The sequence below is a fragment of the Giraffa tippelskirchi genome, chromosome 5 (genome assembly GCF_054371585.1).
Source record: "Giraffa tippelskirchi isolate mGirTip1 chromosome 5, T2T-mGirTip1v1.2.pri, whole genome shotgun sequence".
Classification (NCBI taxonomy): domain Eukaryota; kingdom Metazoa; phylum Chordata; class Mammalia; order Artiodactyla; family Giraffidae; genus Giraffa; species Giraffa tippelskirchi.
The window spans coordinates 192,012,200-192,029,555 of NC_137279.1; the positions used below are offsets into that span (position 1 = coordinate 192,012,200).

The following is a 17,356-nucleotide window of genomic DNA, read 5'->3' on the forward strand; positions in this document are numbered from 1 at the left end:
AGGGCCGCGGGCTCAGGCCCAGACGGGCCACGCTCACGCTGGCTTTGCCCTCGCCGCATCGGACCGAGGCCTCACTCGGGGGTCTGGCCTGGCACTGCCCCACTGAAGGTCTGAGGGCATCTCTCTACCCGGCTTCTCCAGGCCACAGCCTCCAGGGAGCGCAGCCTCGGCGGCTCCAAGTGGCGCCGTCGCTGCCGAGGTCTAAGCTGGGAGAGTTCACTTTCTCCTTCATGAGAAACATGGAAAGGCCTGTGTGTGTTACGTAATCTCAAAACATGGATAATTAAGATTAATGAAACCTCATAGGTAATAATAACTACTGTCATTAGATTCTGATGGTAGACTTTGCAATTAAAGCCGGAAGTACGTTCAGTGTAAGATCTAGCAGACTTCCTCCTCTGTGTTGATCTCTTGAGACGCCGTCAATATTCAAATGCTCGCTCTCCTCCGGCCTTAACATGTGAGAGCACCGGCTGCGGCTGGCGTGGGCCCACCTGCGCTGGCCCCAGAGCCCCTGGTGGGCCTGTTCCGCGCCATCCGAGAGGGCACTCGGGCCCGGGGCAGCGGCCGGGCTGACCCAGCGGAGCTGGACCCCGCTGGTACCCGCGAGGATGAAGCCAGACTTCACAGCAGACAGGCTTCCCCAGACTTCCAAGAACCGTGCAAAACGGAGGAAAACCAGCTCATCGCTCGAGGTCTCCCAGGGAGCAGTGGCCACAGGCCCTCGCGTGGGCACCTGGCCATCGTCACAAAGCCCAGGGCTCACGCACGCCCCAGAGGGCGACGGCCAGGGGTGTGAGCGGGGGCCAAGGCCTATCCTTGGTTGCAGGCGCGTGCACGCTCAACCCACCCTCACACGCAACCACTGCCCAGGCACACACTCACACTCACACAGACAGACACCACACACAGACAAACAGACACACAGACACACACAGACCACACACACCACAGACACACACACACACCACACACACACACAGACCTCCCCCCCACACACATAGACACATCACACACACACCGTAGACTACACACAAACACACACACCACAGACTACACACACAACACACACACACCACAGACTACACACTCACACAGACACCACACACAGACCACACACAAACACACACCACGCATATACACAGACCACACACACACACACCACACACACCACAGACTACACACACAACACACACACACCACAGACTACACACTCACACAGACACCACACACAGACCACACACAAACACACACCACGCATATACACAGACCACACACACACACACCACACACACCACAGACTACACACACACACACACACACACACACCCTTGTTAACATACACACACACACACACACCCTTGTAACATACACACACAGACACCACACACATACACACACAGACACACAGACACACACAGACCACACACACACACACCACACACACCACAGACTATACACACACACACCACAGACTACACACACACACACCCTTGTAACATACACACACACACCCCTGTAACACAGACACAGACAGACACACACAGACACACACACACCCCTCGCACGCGGGGCAGAATGTGAGGGACTGCTCTTCTAACTCAGCTCCAACCAGAATCACTGTCCAGGTGTTCGACCCTCCCTCCCAGCCGGGAGGAAGCAGCCTGGGGTAGCTCTGCTGTGATCCTGGCTGATGGAAGGGACAGTGTGTCTTAAAGACCATCGATCCTCAGTGAAGAAGATGGAAGACAAACACTCCTGCTTTTTCTTTCCAAACACTGCTCTGACCGTGATACAGAACGAACCCAAACACAAGCTCGGCCATTTACAAAGCAATTTAGTAAACTTAGCCATTTAGCTAAAATCTACCAAAAACGGCCTTTCCCATGACCTCAGATTTATGCAGGTGAATCAAATCTGTCGTTGCTCACACCAGCACTGTCCAACAGAAGTGATACAGGCTGCGTGTGCGACTTAAAGTTCTCTCTTGGCCACGTGAGCAGGAACAAAAAGAAAGCAGTGAAATTAACTTCAGTGTTCTTAACCCAATACATCCCAAATCCTATCACTGCAACTAAGAAGTATTAAAGGGCTAGTTCTCATTTTCTTCACATCCGGCATTTCTGATGTTCACAGCTTGTCTCCATCTGAACAGCCCATTTCGACGCCCCGGAGCCCATGTGGCTGGTGGCTCCCAGGACAGGCAGCACGGTCTCCTACGGTAAGCCTAATGCCGGGGGTTCTGACCCAGGTATACCATAGAACCATGCCAGTACAGCACAGAGAAGGGTCACCTCCACGGGAGGTGGTGCCCCTCTGCCCCCTGGCAGGGCATCTGCATCCGCCCCCGGCAGCTGCCACCTGGCTTCCTGTCCCTACAGACTGGCTGTGCTGACTCTAGAACTGCTTGCAAATGGCATCTCAAGGCATAGACTCTGCGTCTTCTCCGAAGCCTGATGTTTCTAGGTGTAGGCAGGCCGTCCTGGGCCTTGCTGAGCAGATGAGAAAGCAGGTGCCCGTTTCACCATCACTTGCTGGCAGACACTCAGCTTCTTCCGTGCTTTGGAGACAATGAGCAGAACTGCTAAGACCATAAGAACACAAGTCACTGCCCAGATGGAATACTTTATCTGCTCTTAGGGAAATAGGAGAATGGGTCATGGGTCACGGAGTGGGCATATGGGCAAGAATACTGGAGTGGGTTGCCATTTCCTCCTCCATGGGAATCTTTCTGACCCAGGGATCAAACCTTCGTCTCTTGCATCTTTTGGCAGGTGGATTCTTTACAGTTGAGCCACCTGGAAAGCTGGCACTGGGTTTGTTCAATTTCAGCCGTCCCTGTGTGTGAGGGGGCGTCTTGCTGTGCACTGCATTTTTGGGGTGACTAATGATCTTCGTGAAATTACTGACCATTTGCATCTTATTTTGTGAGGTACTCAGTTCAGTCACTCAGTCGTGTCCGACTCTTTGCAACCCCATGGATTGCAGCATGCCAGGCTTCCCTGTCCATCACCAACTCCTGGAGCTTGCTCAAACTCATCGTGAGGTATTGGCTCATGGCTTTTGCCTTTATTTTTTCAGTAGGGTGCTTGTCTTTTTGTTATTGAGTTGTGAAGTGAAGTGTTAGTCACTCAGTCATGTCCGACTCTTTGTGATCCCAAGGACTGTAGCCTGCCAGGCTCCTCTCTCCATGGAATTTTCCAGGCAAGAATACTGCAGTAGGTTGCCATTCCCTTCAGGGGATCTTCCCAACCCAGGGATTGAACCTGGGTCTCCTGCATTGCAGGTAGATTCTTTACCATCTGAGCCACCAGGGAAGCTCTTTGAGTTGTAGGACTTCTCTACATATTTTGGATCAAGGGCTTGCTTGCTCACATTCATTGTGAAAATTTTGTTCTTGTCTGTACCTTGCCTTTTTATTTTCTTAGGGTGCCTTTCAAAGAGTGAAAATATCAAGTTTTGATTAAGTTTACATTTTTGGTTTATAGTTGATGGTTTGGTGTTCAAAGATCTCCTTGCTTACCTCTTCTCTAAGGTCATGAAAACTTTCTCCTACATTTTTCTTTTGGAAGTTTTAACAATGTAGCTTATATGTTAGGTCCATGACACCTGAGCTGACCCATCAGGTGTGGAGTGAAGCTGGGGTCAAGGTGAGGTTTTTCTCTATAAAGATGGGTTTTCCCGTCTTGCCATCATGCAGCAAGTGAACACGACCCACGATTTGGTTTGTGTGACTAAACAAAAAGGCTGCCAAGTCCAAGGCAAACAAGCTCATTCCCTCTGACTCCACTGAGGCGAGTCCTTCCCTACTGCAGTGGGCATGGCCCCGTCCCCTGGGAAAGAGGGATCTCCCCACCAAGCGCTGGACCCGGGCAAGCAAACCTCCTTTGGGTCTGGACCACCCTGCTCAGCAGGGAGCCGCCGTGTCCACCCCTTTGGGACCCTGCCCCCAGGCCTAGCCTGCGTGCCCCCCTCCCCCTTCCAGTTCCCAGGTGCTCCTTGCTGACCCCCCCTCCCCAGCAGCTCCCAGCACTGGAGGTGATGCAAGCTCCCAGCCTGTGGACTCTGTCCTCCTCTTTACATGCAAGTACATATCATGGCATCTATTCCTGGGGACTGGATGTCCCACCTCTCCACTCACGGGGGTCCTGACACCCCAATCTTCCCTTTGCATCCCGTAGCCACCATCCACGGACTCCAGAGTGGTCAATCATGACGCTTCTCCCACCACAACCTCCTCTGGGTCCACCACCTTCTTAGCACTGCTCCTGAAGACCCCTGCTGTTCTCAGAACAAGGCCTCTGCTGAAAAGCTCCCTGGTACTTCCTGACCCGCGGATCACATCACCTCCCCCGAGGGAGGATCCGGAAGCACTGCCCACCTTTGCCCGACAGGCTACTCCTGGGGGACCTGGACCCCCCCACCCCCACCCAGCTTCTCTTTCTGCCCTGCCCAACCTACTACAGTGCAGGGCATTTGCCTGGTAGTTCCCAACACAAAACCCAGGGGGCGGTCACTAGTGGGGAGATGATGGATCAGCACCGCTGCCTCGTGGAGTCCCCAGGAGCACGGCCCCAGAAGTGCCCAGGAGCCCCCAGCCTCCAGCGCTCGGGGGCATGAGGGTGGCTGCTGCCGTTGTGGCTCTGGGCAGGTCGTGGCGCTGCTGAGCCTGCAGCCGGCGGTGTGGGCGCAGCTGGAGGGGCCATGCAGCACGGGGGCTGCAGACACTCAGAGCAGAGATGGCTTAGAACAGAAACGCCCTTTAGGCTGAATCTACTGAAACAAACGGGTCCATTTCAACGCGATCTGGTGGCATGTTGGCAAAACTGTTGTCCATCTCGGGGCTCCAGGAAGAGCTACACTTCTCCCCGACGAATGAATGATAATCCCATTTTCATTTATGAAAACTGCCCGATGAGGCTTCTTCCAGGACAGAATCACCCTTGAAAGGGGAAGGAAACTATATCAAAGCAAAAAACCCCGTGTGGCAACCCGGACCATTGTCTGACGCCACAGACCTTTGTCACTGCACCTCTAGCTCGGCCCGGGTCGGCGGCCAGCCCCTCGGAGCCGCACGCGGGCCCAGAGGGAAGACCCAGCACACGAGCGTCCCCGCCGGCAGGTTCAAGTCCTCTTTGTGGGGTGAGTCGGCCGCCGAGCACGGACAGGCACTTTGTGGTCTCTGTCGGTTACGCAGGCTCTGGGAGGGGTTCTTAGTGTAAAAACAATAAAAAGACCGCAGGTGCTTTTGACTTGACCAGGAATCAATAACACGTTGGGCAGAAATTCAGTAGGTGCATATGGACGATTTAGACCAGAGGTCTGGTCTAACAGGTGCCTTTTGTGGCCAAAAATTGCATGAGAAGCCAAGAATAATGGTCAGACAGCCGCCCCACAAGTTTCCCTTTAATGTTTGTCTAAAGACGGGCCCCCTCTGCATCCGGACAGGCGCCACAGGCACTGACCACCGGACCACTCGGGTCTGACCGCATCTGCTGCTGGCTCAGGGAGCATCTAACTCCACGCCCTCCGGGGTGGAGAGCCGAGCGCCCCTCTGGTCTCCCGCAGACCCCGTGCACCCAGGCCCCTCCACTTACCCGTACCAGTAGCGAGGGTCGCTGGACATGCAGTGGTTCAGGTTCCGGTGAGCCAGGGCCTTCTTTTTATTGAGGACGAACTCCTGCAGCTTCATCTTCACCTCCGTGCTGGCCACGGCACCTGGCGTGGGAGAGAGCGGGGTGGGTGACCGGAGGCTCTACCCCAGGGCGCCCTGTACCGCATGCCGGAAAAGGCAGGACAGTGATGGGGAGGTGGTTCCCACTCAGGACGCCACTGACGCCAGAGAGCATCTCAGGGGAAAGAAGGGGACGGGGGGCTTGAAGGGAGAGATCTTCTTCCCAGGAACATTTTACACAACTGCGTTCCATCTAAAATGCAGACGGAATCAGCACAAAGACCCAGCGCTACCTGTCACAAATCCCCTGCGGAAGGAGGTTCTTTCTAATAGTCTTCCAGAAGAGGAGAGCCTGAGTTAGGAGTGCGGCGTGCGGTTTCTTTCTCACTGCAGCAAAGAGAGGCCGAGCCTCAGAGAAGGGGCTTTGCACCAACTGAAGCACCGTGTCTGCGGCAGGGGCGAGGGACAGCCACGTGGCCCGCCTCGCGGGGAGTGGGCGAGGCAAGGGCAGCGGGCAGGGCAGCCAGGGGCCTGGCCAAGCCCGCCAGAGGGACAGTCCTGCTCTTTCCCACCTACGGCTACCTCCTCAGGTAAGGCGTGTTTCACCAAGCTGGACTAAAGCTGAAATCTTGTGTTTTGTGGTTTTCTGGTGGTGGCGGCGGTTGTTCACAGCCCCGTTAAAGAAAACTGGCAAACGTGGGAAACAGACACAAAGAAAGGCCAAAGCCACCACCTTGTTTCAAGGGCCACTGGCATCTGATCTGTCCTCCTCAGAGCTGCAATGAGACACCAGGCCACGCGGGCTCCAGCCTTCTATTAGAGACACGGTGTCTTCTCTGTTGTCCACAGAATGCAAACAGCATTCGCAACGGTGGGAAAACACTTCATGAGGTGAGCAAAGCCCAGTTCAGAAAACCTGTTCCCGATTGGGAGACGGTTTCAGACATTTCCTCTTGTTGTTTTTGTTAGAAACAAAGTTGGCCAACATTTATGAGTAAATATCATCCCCTACAGGGAGGCCTGGCATGCTGCAGTTCATACGGTCACAAAGAGTCGGACACGACTGAGCGACTGAACTGAACTCAACTGATCATCCCTCCACTGCCTTCCCTGGTGGCTCAGATGGTAAAGACTCCGCCTGAAATGCTAGGACTGACATGGGTTCAATCTCTGGGTCGGGAAGATCCCCTGGAGGAGGAAATGGCAACCCACTCCAGTATTCTTGCCTGGAGGATCCCATGGACAGAGGAGCCTGGCAGACTACAGTCCATGGGTCACAAAGAGTCGGACATGACTGAGCAATTAACACTTATCATCCACCACATGTAGGGTCATTTTCACAGAAGAGATGAACAAAACACCTATATACAACCAAACAACATTATAACCCTTGAGGAATCTAAGTTGTTTTCCAAAATGCCTCTATATAATGACCACCACATGCCACCCCACTGGCCACAGACCAGGAGCCAACGTTTCTCTACTAGTACTTGAGAGTACTAACTAACCCGTGTTTCTATCTACACTAGTACTCAGGAGTACTACCTCACCTTGTGCCTCTATCAGTAGTTGGGAGTACCACCTGACCTTGAGTATCCATCGGTACTCGGAGTACCACGTGACCCTTGTCTCTACCAGTATGAGGGACTACCACCTGACCGTGTGTCTCCATCAGTACTCCAGGGTACCACCTCATATTTGTTTCTGTCTATACTAGTACTCGGGAGTACCACCTGACCTTGAGTATCCATCGGTACTCGGAGTACCACGTGACCCTTGTCTCTACCAGTATGAGGGACTACCACCTGACCGTGTGTCTCCATCAGTACTCCAGGGTACCACCTCATATTTGTTTCTGTCTATACTAGTACTCGGGAGTACCACCTGACCTTGAGTATCCATCGGTACTCGGAGTACCACGTGACCCTTGTCTCTATCAGTATGAGGGACTACCACCTGACCGTGTGTCTCCATCAGTACTCCAGGGAACCACCTCATCTTTGTTTCTGTCTACACTAGTACTCGGGAGTACCACCTGACCTTGAGTATCCATCGGTACTCGGAGTACCACGTGACCCTTGTCTCTATCAGTATGAGGGACTACCACCTGACCGTGTGTCTCCATCAGTACTCCAGGGAACCACCTCATCTTTGTTTCTGTCTACACTAGTACTCGGGAGTACCACCTGACCTTGAGTATCCATCGGTACTCGGAGTACCACGTGACCCTTGTCTCTACCAGTATGAGGGACTACCACATGACCGTGTGTCTCCATCAGTACTCCAGGGTACCACCTCATCTTTGTTTCTGTCTACACTAGTACTCGGGAGTACCACCTGACCTTGAGTATCCATTGGTACTCGGAGTACCACGTGACCCTTGTCTCTATCAGTATGAGGGAGTACCACGTGACCGTGTGTCTCCATCAGTACTCCAGGGAACCACCTCATCTTTGTTTCTGTCTATACTAGTACTCGGGAGTACCACCTGACCTTGAGTATCCATCGGTACTCGGAGTACCACGTGACCCTTGTCTCTATCAGTATGAGGGAGTACCACCTGACCTTGCCTCTCTACCAGTACTCAGGGAGTACCAAGTGAAACTTATCTACCAGTACTTGGGGGTACCATCTGATTCTGAGTCTCTATCGGTACTCAGGAGTACCAGCTGACCTTGAGTATCCATCGGTACTCGGAGTACCACGTGACCCTTGTCTCTATGAGTATGAGGGAGTACCACCTGACCTTGAGTATCCACTGGTACTCGGAGTACCACGTGACCCTTGTCTCTACCAGTATGAGGGAGTACCACATGACCGTGTGTCTCCATCAGTACTCCAGGGAACCACCTCATCTTTGTTTCTGTCTATACTAGTACTCGGGAGTACCACCTGACCTTGAGTATCCATCGGTACTCGGAGTACCACGTGACCCTTGTCTCTATCAGTATGAGGGAGTACCACCTGACCTTGCCTCTCTACCAGTACTCAGGGAGTACCAAGTGAAACTTATCTACCAGTACTTGGGGGTACCATCTGATTCTGAGTCTCTATCGGTACTCAGGAGTACCAGCTGACCTTGAGTATCCATCGGTACTCGGAGTACCACGTGACCCTTGTCTCTATCAGTATGAGGGAGTACCACCTGACCTTGAGTATCCACTGGTACTCGGAGTACCACGTGACCCTTGTCTCTACCAGTATGAGGGAGTACCACATGACCGTGTGTCTCCATCAGTACTCCAGGGAACCACCTCATCTTTGTTTCTGTCTATACTAGTACTCGGGAGTACCACCTGACCTTGAGTATCCATCGGTACTCGGAGTACCACGTGACCCTTGTCTCTACCAGTATGAGGGAGTACCACCTGACCTTGCCTCTCTACCAGTACTCAGGGAGTACCATGTGAAACTTATCTACCAGTACTTGGGGGTACCATCTGATTCTGAGTCTCTAGCAGTACTCAGGAGTACCAGCTGACCTTGAGTATCCATTAATACTAGGAAGTGCCAACTCGATCCTTGTCTATCAGTACTCAGGAATACCACTTGACCTTGTCGATTAGTACTCTCGTGTACCATTTGACCCCGTCTCAATAACAGTACTGAACAGTGCCACCTGATCCTTGTTTGTCAGTGTTCAGAAGTATCACTTGATCTTGTCTGTTAGCACTTATGAGTACCACCTGACCCAGCATCTCTAAACTAGTATCTGAGAGTACCACCTGACCCTTTGTCTCTGTAACAGTACTCAGGAGTACTGCTTGCTGCAAATGGGAAGACTGGCTGACTCTCACTGCCAGGTCCTTGGTGACCATGGGGACGCACTGGTGTTTCTCTCCAGTGACGCACTTGGCTCGATTTTCTCTCAGTCTTCTTGTGGTGTGTGTGATGGTGGTGCTGTGGGTCTGTGTGTACATTTCACATTTGTATCCTTTAGCGTGTGTGTAACACACTTTTTTATACAAATACAGTATAATGCACTACTGTATTTTTGCAGTAATACACTTATTGTCAGTCATCACACGTCAAGGCATGTTTGAACCTCATCTTTAATGCTGTTCAGTTCAGTTCAGTTGCTCAATCATGTCTGACTCTTTGTGATCCCATGGACTACAGCACACCAGGCTTCCCTGTCCATCACCGACTCCCAGAGCTTGCTCAAACTCATGTCCATCGAGTCAGTGATGCCACCCAACCATCATTCTCTGTTGTCTCCTTCTTCTCCTGCCTTCAATCTTTCCCAGCATCAGGGTCTTTTCTAAGGAGTCAGCTCTTTGCATCAGGTGGCCAAAGTATTGGAGCTTCAGCTTCAGCATCAGTCCTTCCAATGAACACCCAGGACTGATCTCCTTTAGGATGGACTCCTTTAGGATCTCCTTGCAGTCCAAGGGACTCTCAAGAGTCTTCTCCAACACCACAGTTCAAAAGCATCAATTCTTCGATGCTCAGTTTTCTTTACTGTCCAACCCTCACATCCATACATGACCACTGGAAAAACCATAGCCTTGACTAGACAGACCTTTGTTAAGAAAGTAATGTCTCTGCTTTTTAACATGCTGTCTAGGTTGGTCATAGTTTTTCTTCCAAGGAGCAAGTGGCTTTTAGTTGCATGGCTTCAGTCACCATCTGCAGGGATTTTGGAGTGATTAGTGCTGTAAGTTTGGAGAAGGAAATGGCAACCCACTCCAGTGTTCTTGTCTGGAGAGTCCCAGGGACAGCGGAGCCTGGTGGGCTGCCGTCTATGGGGTCGCACAGAGTCGGACACAACTGAAGCGACTTAGTAGTAGTAGTGCTGTAAGTAGGCATTAGCATCACCATGGGGCCCGGGGGTCACTGAGGATGGGCAGCCCGGATGGAGTCGCTCTGATGTTCAGTCTCATCAGACCCCTGGCTCCCAGCCCCACACTCTACTGTTCACACGAGGTCAGCCTTGGTCTCTCATTTCTCTTTAAAATGTGGCTTATATTCTGATGCTGTGAGGTAACAGAAAATACTTGTCTCTGCCCTAGCTCCCAGGACCCTATAATTTCCTGAGTGATGAGAGCTTGAGAAGCATCTCTTGATCTAATGGGGTGACTCTAGAGGTTCCAGCAGGGGAGACTCATCAGCAAGACCAAGCCTCATGAGAAGCTCGGAATTCTCAGCTCCGCCCGAATCCTCCAGAGAGGAGAGTGGCTGGAAGCAGAGCTGGTAACTGATCACACTCGTGTTAGGAAGCCTCCACAAACCCCACTGAGAGCTTCCAGGTTGGTGAGCACGTCCACACCAGGAGGGGGGCCCCGACTCCACGAATCAGAGGTTTCTGCACTTGGGACTTTTCCACACCACCCTCTGTATGTCTTCCTCAGGCTGTTCATCTTTGTAAAACACTGAATTCATTTATTCCTTTGTTGGTTGTGCTGGGTCTGGGATGCTGCCCGGGGGCTTTGTCTAGTTGTGGTGAGCGGGCGCCCCTCTCCAGTTGCGGCGTGTGGCCTTCTCTCTGCGGCGGCTTCGCTTACAGCAGAGCGCAGGCTCAGAGGTCGTGGCCCACGGGGCTCTGCTGCTCCGCGGCCTGTGCAATCTTTCCAGGCCCGTGTCCCCTGCACTGGCAGGCAGACTCTTACCCACTGGACCAGCAGGGAGTCCCTCATCTTATTTGACTCAGCCCTTAACCCGTGAGATCTGATGCTTCCTCTGGGGAAATAGTTTCAGAACTGAGCTAAATTGCAGGGCCCCCTCACCCAGTGCCGCAGGGAACTGCCTCTTGTGGGGAAATCCTGCACGTGCCTGGTGACCAGCAGTGTCAGGAGCGAAGTCCTCTGTGGGACCGGAGTGTACACAAGACTAAAGGGAAAGCGTGAGGCCAAAGAGCTGTGCTTTCCCAACACTGGAAAGAAAAGACTTTTTCCCCCCCTAATTCAGATGTTCAAGAGCTTGTTTTCATGGAGTCTATTCTAGTTTTCTCATTGTGACTTTTTACCCCCCATTTCCTGGAAATTTTGAAATTGATCTTTATACTGATTCGGCAAATAATCAGTTTCATTTTATCCTTGTTTTTCTTGTTTTTCGTGCATTAGGTTTTTATAAATAGGTTCATGTTAAAGGCAGCACTCCACTGAGGTTGCTTCACCGCGGATTTCAGGGCGCCGTGGGCGAGGGTCAGGCAGAATGAACCCCTTGCGAACAGAGTCGTCCCTGCTGCAGCAGGACCTGAACCAGACGTGCTAGGGAAGCACAAGGAACGTGCCCGACATTCAGCGCACCTGGAACGGTCCGCTGGGGTTTCGGGGCGTTTGTCTCAGGCCTTCTTGGTGTCCCAGGAGACGACCCGCCATCACCGGAGCAGCAAGGCTCGCCCAGGCCCCACGTGCTAAGTGTGAGCTGGTGAGCCAGCCACCTGGCAGAGTGGCTGAGACGGGGTTACAGACCCAGCGACGCCAGCATGGAGGGCCAAGGGGATGGCGATGAGACCAGGTGGTGGGAATGACCGGAGGTATAAAATCACACCTCTGCGTTCGAGCAAGGTTCCCTGGGCTCCCTCCAAATGCAGCCAGGGCTGGACTCAGACCATTCTGAACACTTTCAGCCTGTCCATGTCTATCTTGTCTGAAAAATCCTACTCACAGAGATGCTGAAATCTGCATATCAAGTGCCCAACACACAGCCCCCTGGCATTCCTGATGGCCTCTCAGCCCCAGGTGGACACTTGACAAAATGCAAATGGTAGACCACAGCAGGACCCAGAGTGCCTCCCCACCAAGGACGGGGACCGGGGAGATGGGAGCCGAGGGAGGGGCTTGGGGTCTGGCTGCACTGCTGTGCAGGGGCCAAGCCCCCTGGGAGGACAAGAAGCAGGACGACCAGAGGGCCTGTGCGAGGAGCTGACCCTCAGGTCCGTCCAAAAGGCCTGGAGGAGTAAACCAAGCCAACAAGAAGCAGCGTCCTCGGGGGGCAGGACCCCACTCGCTGGGTGTCAGCCGGCCCGACTTGCCCTGGAAGCCCTGTTAACATGGGTGCACCTGCCCCTGCAGAGTGCACGGCACGGGCCACGCTGGGCAAGTGCTGGCCTCCCCGCTTTAGCCACGACCCAGGCTCGCACCACGGGCTCCTGAGCTCTGAGAAGCAACAAGGACAGATGTCCAGTGCCAGCAGAGAGGGCACGCCCATGATTAACACAATGACGGGCCAGGCAGCAGGGCCCAGACGTGGGCAGGGGTACCTGCGCTGTCCAGGGAGACAACCACCCGTTCATGGCGGGGACTGAGGTACCTCCGAGGCACCCACCAGGCCGGGACAGGGATGGTATTCCTGTTCCCTGAGCCGCCTGCAGGGTCCTCATAGGAGGAGGCGCATCATCTGACGGGCCCTGGGCTGCCGCGGACACACGAGGCCCTCATCCAGCTCCAGGGTGGGAGAGGGCACCTTGCCGGGCACTCATGGAATCAGAGGGAAACAAATGCAAGTCCCTAAACCCTGACTTCCTCCCCCATAAAAGGACCTGGGAGTTTCCTTGACAGGAGAGAACTCAGAGCGAACGACGCCGGATCTGTTCCTCGTCCTCTAGTTATACATACCCTCCCCTCTCAAGGGACTTCGCCACCTTATCTGAAAGCTCCAGCAGTGACAAAACACCTTCAGTAAACGAGTACAAATGTTGTGAATATTTTTACTTAAAAAAATTAATTTCTGCTGCTGATCACTCATTCATCTGACAGCCCTACAGGGAATATACGATGTGCCAGCAGCGAACTAGTCAGCGGGGACAGAGGTAAACAAGGCCCAGACAGCCTTCTGCCCCGGGGGGTGTCGGGGTAGTCAGAGGACAAGCTTTCAAGGAAACCCAGGTGGGAAGGGGCTCTGGGTGGGGCCCACCTGCTGGGCGCAGAGGCCGGGGGCTCGATGGTCCCTGGAGAGGTGCCACCAGACACATCTCCCAGGGTAGCGCCTGAGGAAGGAGTGACCTTTCCTACAAACAGGACAAAGAACGACTCTCAGGGTCTGGTGTCCCATCTTCTATCTCCACCTTTTTTTTCCTTTTACATTTGTTTTCATATTTATTTTTATTTTATTTATTTGGTCTTAGTTGCAGCACACGAACTCTTAGTTGTGGTATGTGGGATCTAGTTCCCTGACCCGGGATTGAACCCGGGCCCCCTGCATTGGGAGTGGGAAGTCTTAGCAACTGGACCTAGCCACTAGGGAAGTCCCTATCTCCACCCTTTTGAGCCATTTTTAGGCAAAGCTAACAACTTCTCCAAGTGAGGGCGCCTTCCCCCCGTCCCCTAGGCTGTGGTTGTAACTACCAGAGAGAAATATGAACTTGTGTTAGTTCCAAACTGTCCAGAGGACAAAGACAGGTCTTCTGTTGGACTTTTTGTTTTTATATGAATTTAAAGACAGTGTACCTTAGAGTCTTAAACATGGTTATATTAAAACAGATGAAAGAGCATGTGTTCATGCTGAATAAGCTGAAAACTCCCATCAACTCTAAGAATTCACTGTTTTACCAAATCAATAGCATTAACTGGTATCAATCAGGAAAACTGCAGAATTATTTAAAATTAAAAGCATCATGAATATTAAATGTAACAAACCTTTCAATGAAATATTCAAAAAGAAATTCATTTTTTAAAGAACCCCAAGAAACGGCGCAGCAGAAGCTCTGCACTAAATTTTCAAATGCTTACAAACTGGAGATGCTAACGCCAGGGGCTCCGTGAGCCACACAAACAAGAATCTCCTTCATAGGTGAGGCCCGAGCAGCGTCCAGCATGCGGCCTGCCAAGCCTGCCTTCTCTCAAGACCACCCTCTGAGGGCTGCAGGACCGATGCAAGCATGCCAAGTACCCACTGTACACAGTCCTTTATTAATAATAAACCTGACCACCCAAACCCAGAGCTGAACCACTGGGGCTGCTGCTGTGACGAGCTTGGAGGGGAGCAGAGAGCATTCCTACAGCCTGTCAAGGGGCTGCCCGGCAGGCAGAAGAAATTGTTTTAGACTTTGAACAGATTGAAACTGTTTCCAGAAGTCAAATCTTTTCATATTTTGTGAGGCCTGAGATGTTATTTTTATTGGAAGTTTCTGGCAGAGGGGGAGGAAGCACTGTAGACCAAGCTGCCTTTGAGCGACCTGGTGAGTCCCTGGGTTTGCTGGTGAGCCGCGCGCACAGAGACTCACTGACCCTCACCACCTAGCTCTCGTTCCTCAAAGAACAACCTACCATCGCTGCAAAGAAGAGCCCCTGTAGGATCACAAAAAGGGTCTGGCAGGAGCAGAGAGCAGGGCAGAGAGTACAGGGCGGGGCAGGAGAAGGGGTGGGGTGGGAGCAGAGGGCGGGGCGGGAGAGGGGCGGGGCGGGAGCAGAGGGCGGGGCAGGAGCGGAGGGCGAGGCAGGGAGGCAGAGGGTGGGGCAGGAGAGGGGGCGGGGCAGTAGAGGGAGGGGCAAGGAGCAGAGGGCGGGGTGGGAGAGGGGCGGGGCAGGAGCAGGGGGCGGGGCAGGAGAGGGGGCGGGGCGGAAGAGGGGGCGGGGCAGTAGAGGGAGGGGCAAGGAGCAGAGGGCGGGATGGGAGAGGGGCGGGGCAGGAGCAGAGGGCGGGGCAGGATAGGGGGCGGGGCGGAGGGGGCAGTAGAGGGCGGGGCAAGGAGCAGAGGGCGGGGCGGGAGAGGGGCGGGGCGGGAGAGGGGCGGGGCAGTAGAGGGAGGGGCAAGGAGCAGAGGGGGGCAGGGAGCAGAGGGCGGGGCGGGAGAGGATGGGGCAGTAGCAGAGGGCGGGGCGAGAGAGGGGCGGGGCAGGGAGCAGGGGGCGGGGCAGGAGTACAGGGAAGGGCAAGGAGCAGAGGGGGGCAGCGCGGCGGGAGAGGAGGCGGGGCAGGAGCAGAGGGCGGGGCGGGAGAGGGGCGGGGCAGGAGAGGGGGTGGGGCGGAAGAGGGGGCGGGGCAGGAGAGGGGTGGGGCGGAAGAGGGGGCGGGGCAGGAGCAGAGGGAGGGGCAAGGTGCAGAGGGGGGCAGGGAGCAGAGGGCGCGGCGGGAGAGGAGGCGGGGCAGGAGCAGAGGGCGGGGCGAGAGAGGGGCGGGGTAGGGAGCAGGAGGCGGGGCAGGAGCAGAGGGTGGGGCAGGAGAGGGGACGGGGCGAGAGCAGGTTCACTGGGGTACCAGGTGGGCAACTCGGCAGGCTCTGGGTCCCACATGCCTACTGTCCCATAGCAAAGCCCCTCACAGGGCACCTGTGGGACCACATGCTGTTGCCCGTGGAGCAGGGTCTATGGAAGGCAGCCCCCACGCAGTGGACACAGTGGGAGGCCACAGAGCCTCCAGGATGCTCAGGCCCCTAACTCAGAGCGAGGGCATCCACCCCAACCTCGGTTCGCAGTCTCCACTGCACCTTAGAGTCATCCAGGGAGTACTAGAAATGAGAGCTGCGCCCACTCTCCGCCCTAGGTAAGTCCATCATGACAGCCCTGTGCTGGTGGTTCGTGACATCAGTGCTGCAGGCTCAGGTGTGATCAGAGCCCCAGCCATACCCTCAGCATGAGTGGTGGTGAGCGGCCTGTGGTGTAGACCAGCCTCCTGGTGTGGTTGAGCCTGGTGGTGTGGACCAGCCTGGCAGGTGGCGGGGGGGGCATGGGAGGCAGAGGGCAGGGAAGTGGGCACCGTCTGGCAGAGCAGCCCACGGCAGGGCCGCGATCTGTATTCACAGAACAAGGTGTGGGCGGCCAGCCAAGCCTGCAAGTCCATGTCTCCTGCCGGCCTTCCACCCTCATTTCTGAAGTCTCGACTGTGGGCTCCCAGTGAGTCCGTGAGTCGTCATCTCGCCGAATCGCTGTGCTGTAATGCGCTACCCCACTCAGATTTGCAGATGACTTTCAAATACTGGCGCACAAGCTAGACTTCATGTGGGAAACAAACTCTGCTGACCTGCTCTCTACACTGAAATTCTATTGGACAGTGAAAGTGCAAATATGCTTAAAATACATTTATTATTTCAAGAGTGAATGCTGTAGTAACTGACTGGAAAAGCTGTTAATTTTGTGTATAAAAACAATGACTAAGAACGTGCAAATAAACAGAGACATAAACTGAATATGAAGAGACTACGTTAGTTACATCCTTTTAGGAAAAATAATACGCTTTTTGAAAGAAATTATTTATAAAAATGTACAAAATAAATAGGCATAATAATACAGATTAGATTACCTTCTAATTTAGAAAAGACCACTGTAAATTAGGCTGTATTAGACCTGAGACTTCTGTGGTTTCAAAGGAACCACCAGGAGAGGGACAGGGCAGGTGAAGGAAGACCCTCGTGACACCCATGACCGACCAGAGCACGGGCAAGAGACAGGAACAAGGACCCCGCCGGACGGGACATCCCCGTGGGCAGGAGCCCCGGAGGAGATGCTGAGTCCCGCTATGATCAGAGGAAGCAGCTGAAGCCAAAGGGCCGCTGCTCGGAGCTGAGATTTAACGTCACGGCAGGGATGCAGGGCTACGGGACTTCTACGATGTCACTGATGGGGGCGACAAGTGGTCCAGCCACTCTGGAGACTGGCCTCACCTATGGAAGCTGACCTGCTCCACGAGAGGTGGCCAAGGGTGTATGGAGCAGCAACGTTTGTAAGAGCCCAAACATCCACCGACTCTCGATGGGATGGACACAGCCGCGGGGACCCCAGGATGAAGTGAGCCCCTCCTGCT

At 54.0% G+C, this 17,356-nt stretch overlaps 1 protein-coding gene across 3 annotated transcripts in view; it reads right to left on the bottom strand.

Annotated features, from left to right (window-relative positions):
* The window catches only part of HDAC4 (histone deacetylase 4), a 294,013-nt gene that overhangs the window by 75,071 nt on the left and 201,586 nt on the right, over positions 1–17,356 (bottom strand). For all 3 annotated transcript variants that reach the window (XM_081491296.1, XM_081491298.1, XM_081491297.1), the window contains one exon: positions 5,598–5,718. In XM_081491296.1, the coding sequence (XP_081347422.1) occupies positions 5,598–5,718 (121 nt within the window). The remainder of the gene's footprint in view (positions 1–5,597; positions 5,719–17,356) is intronic.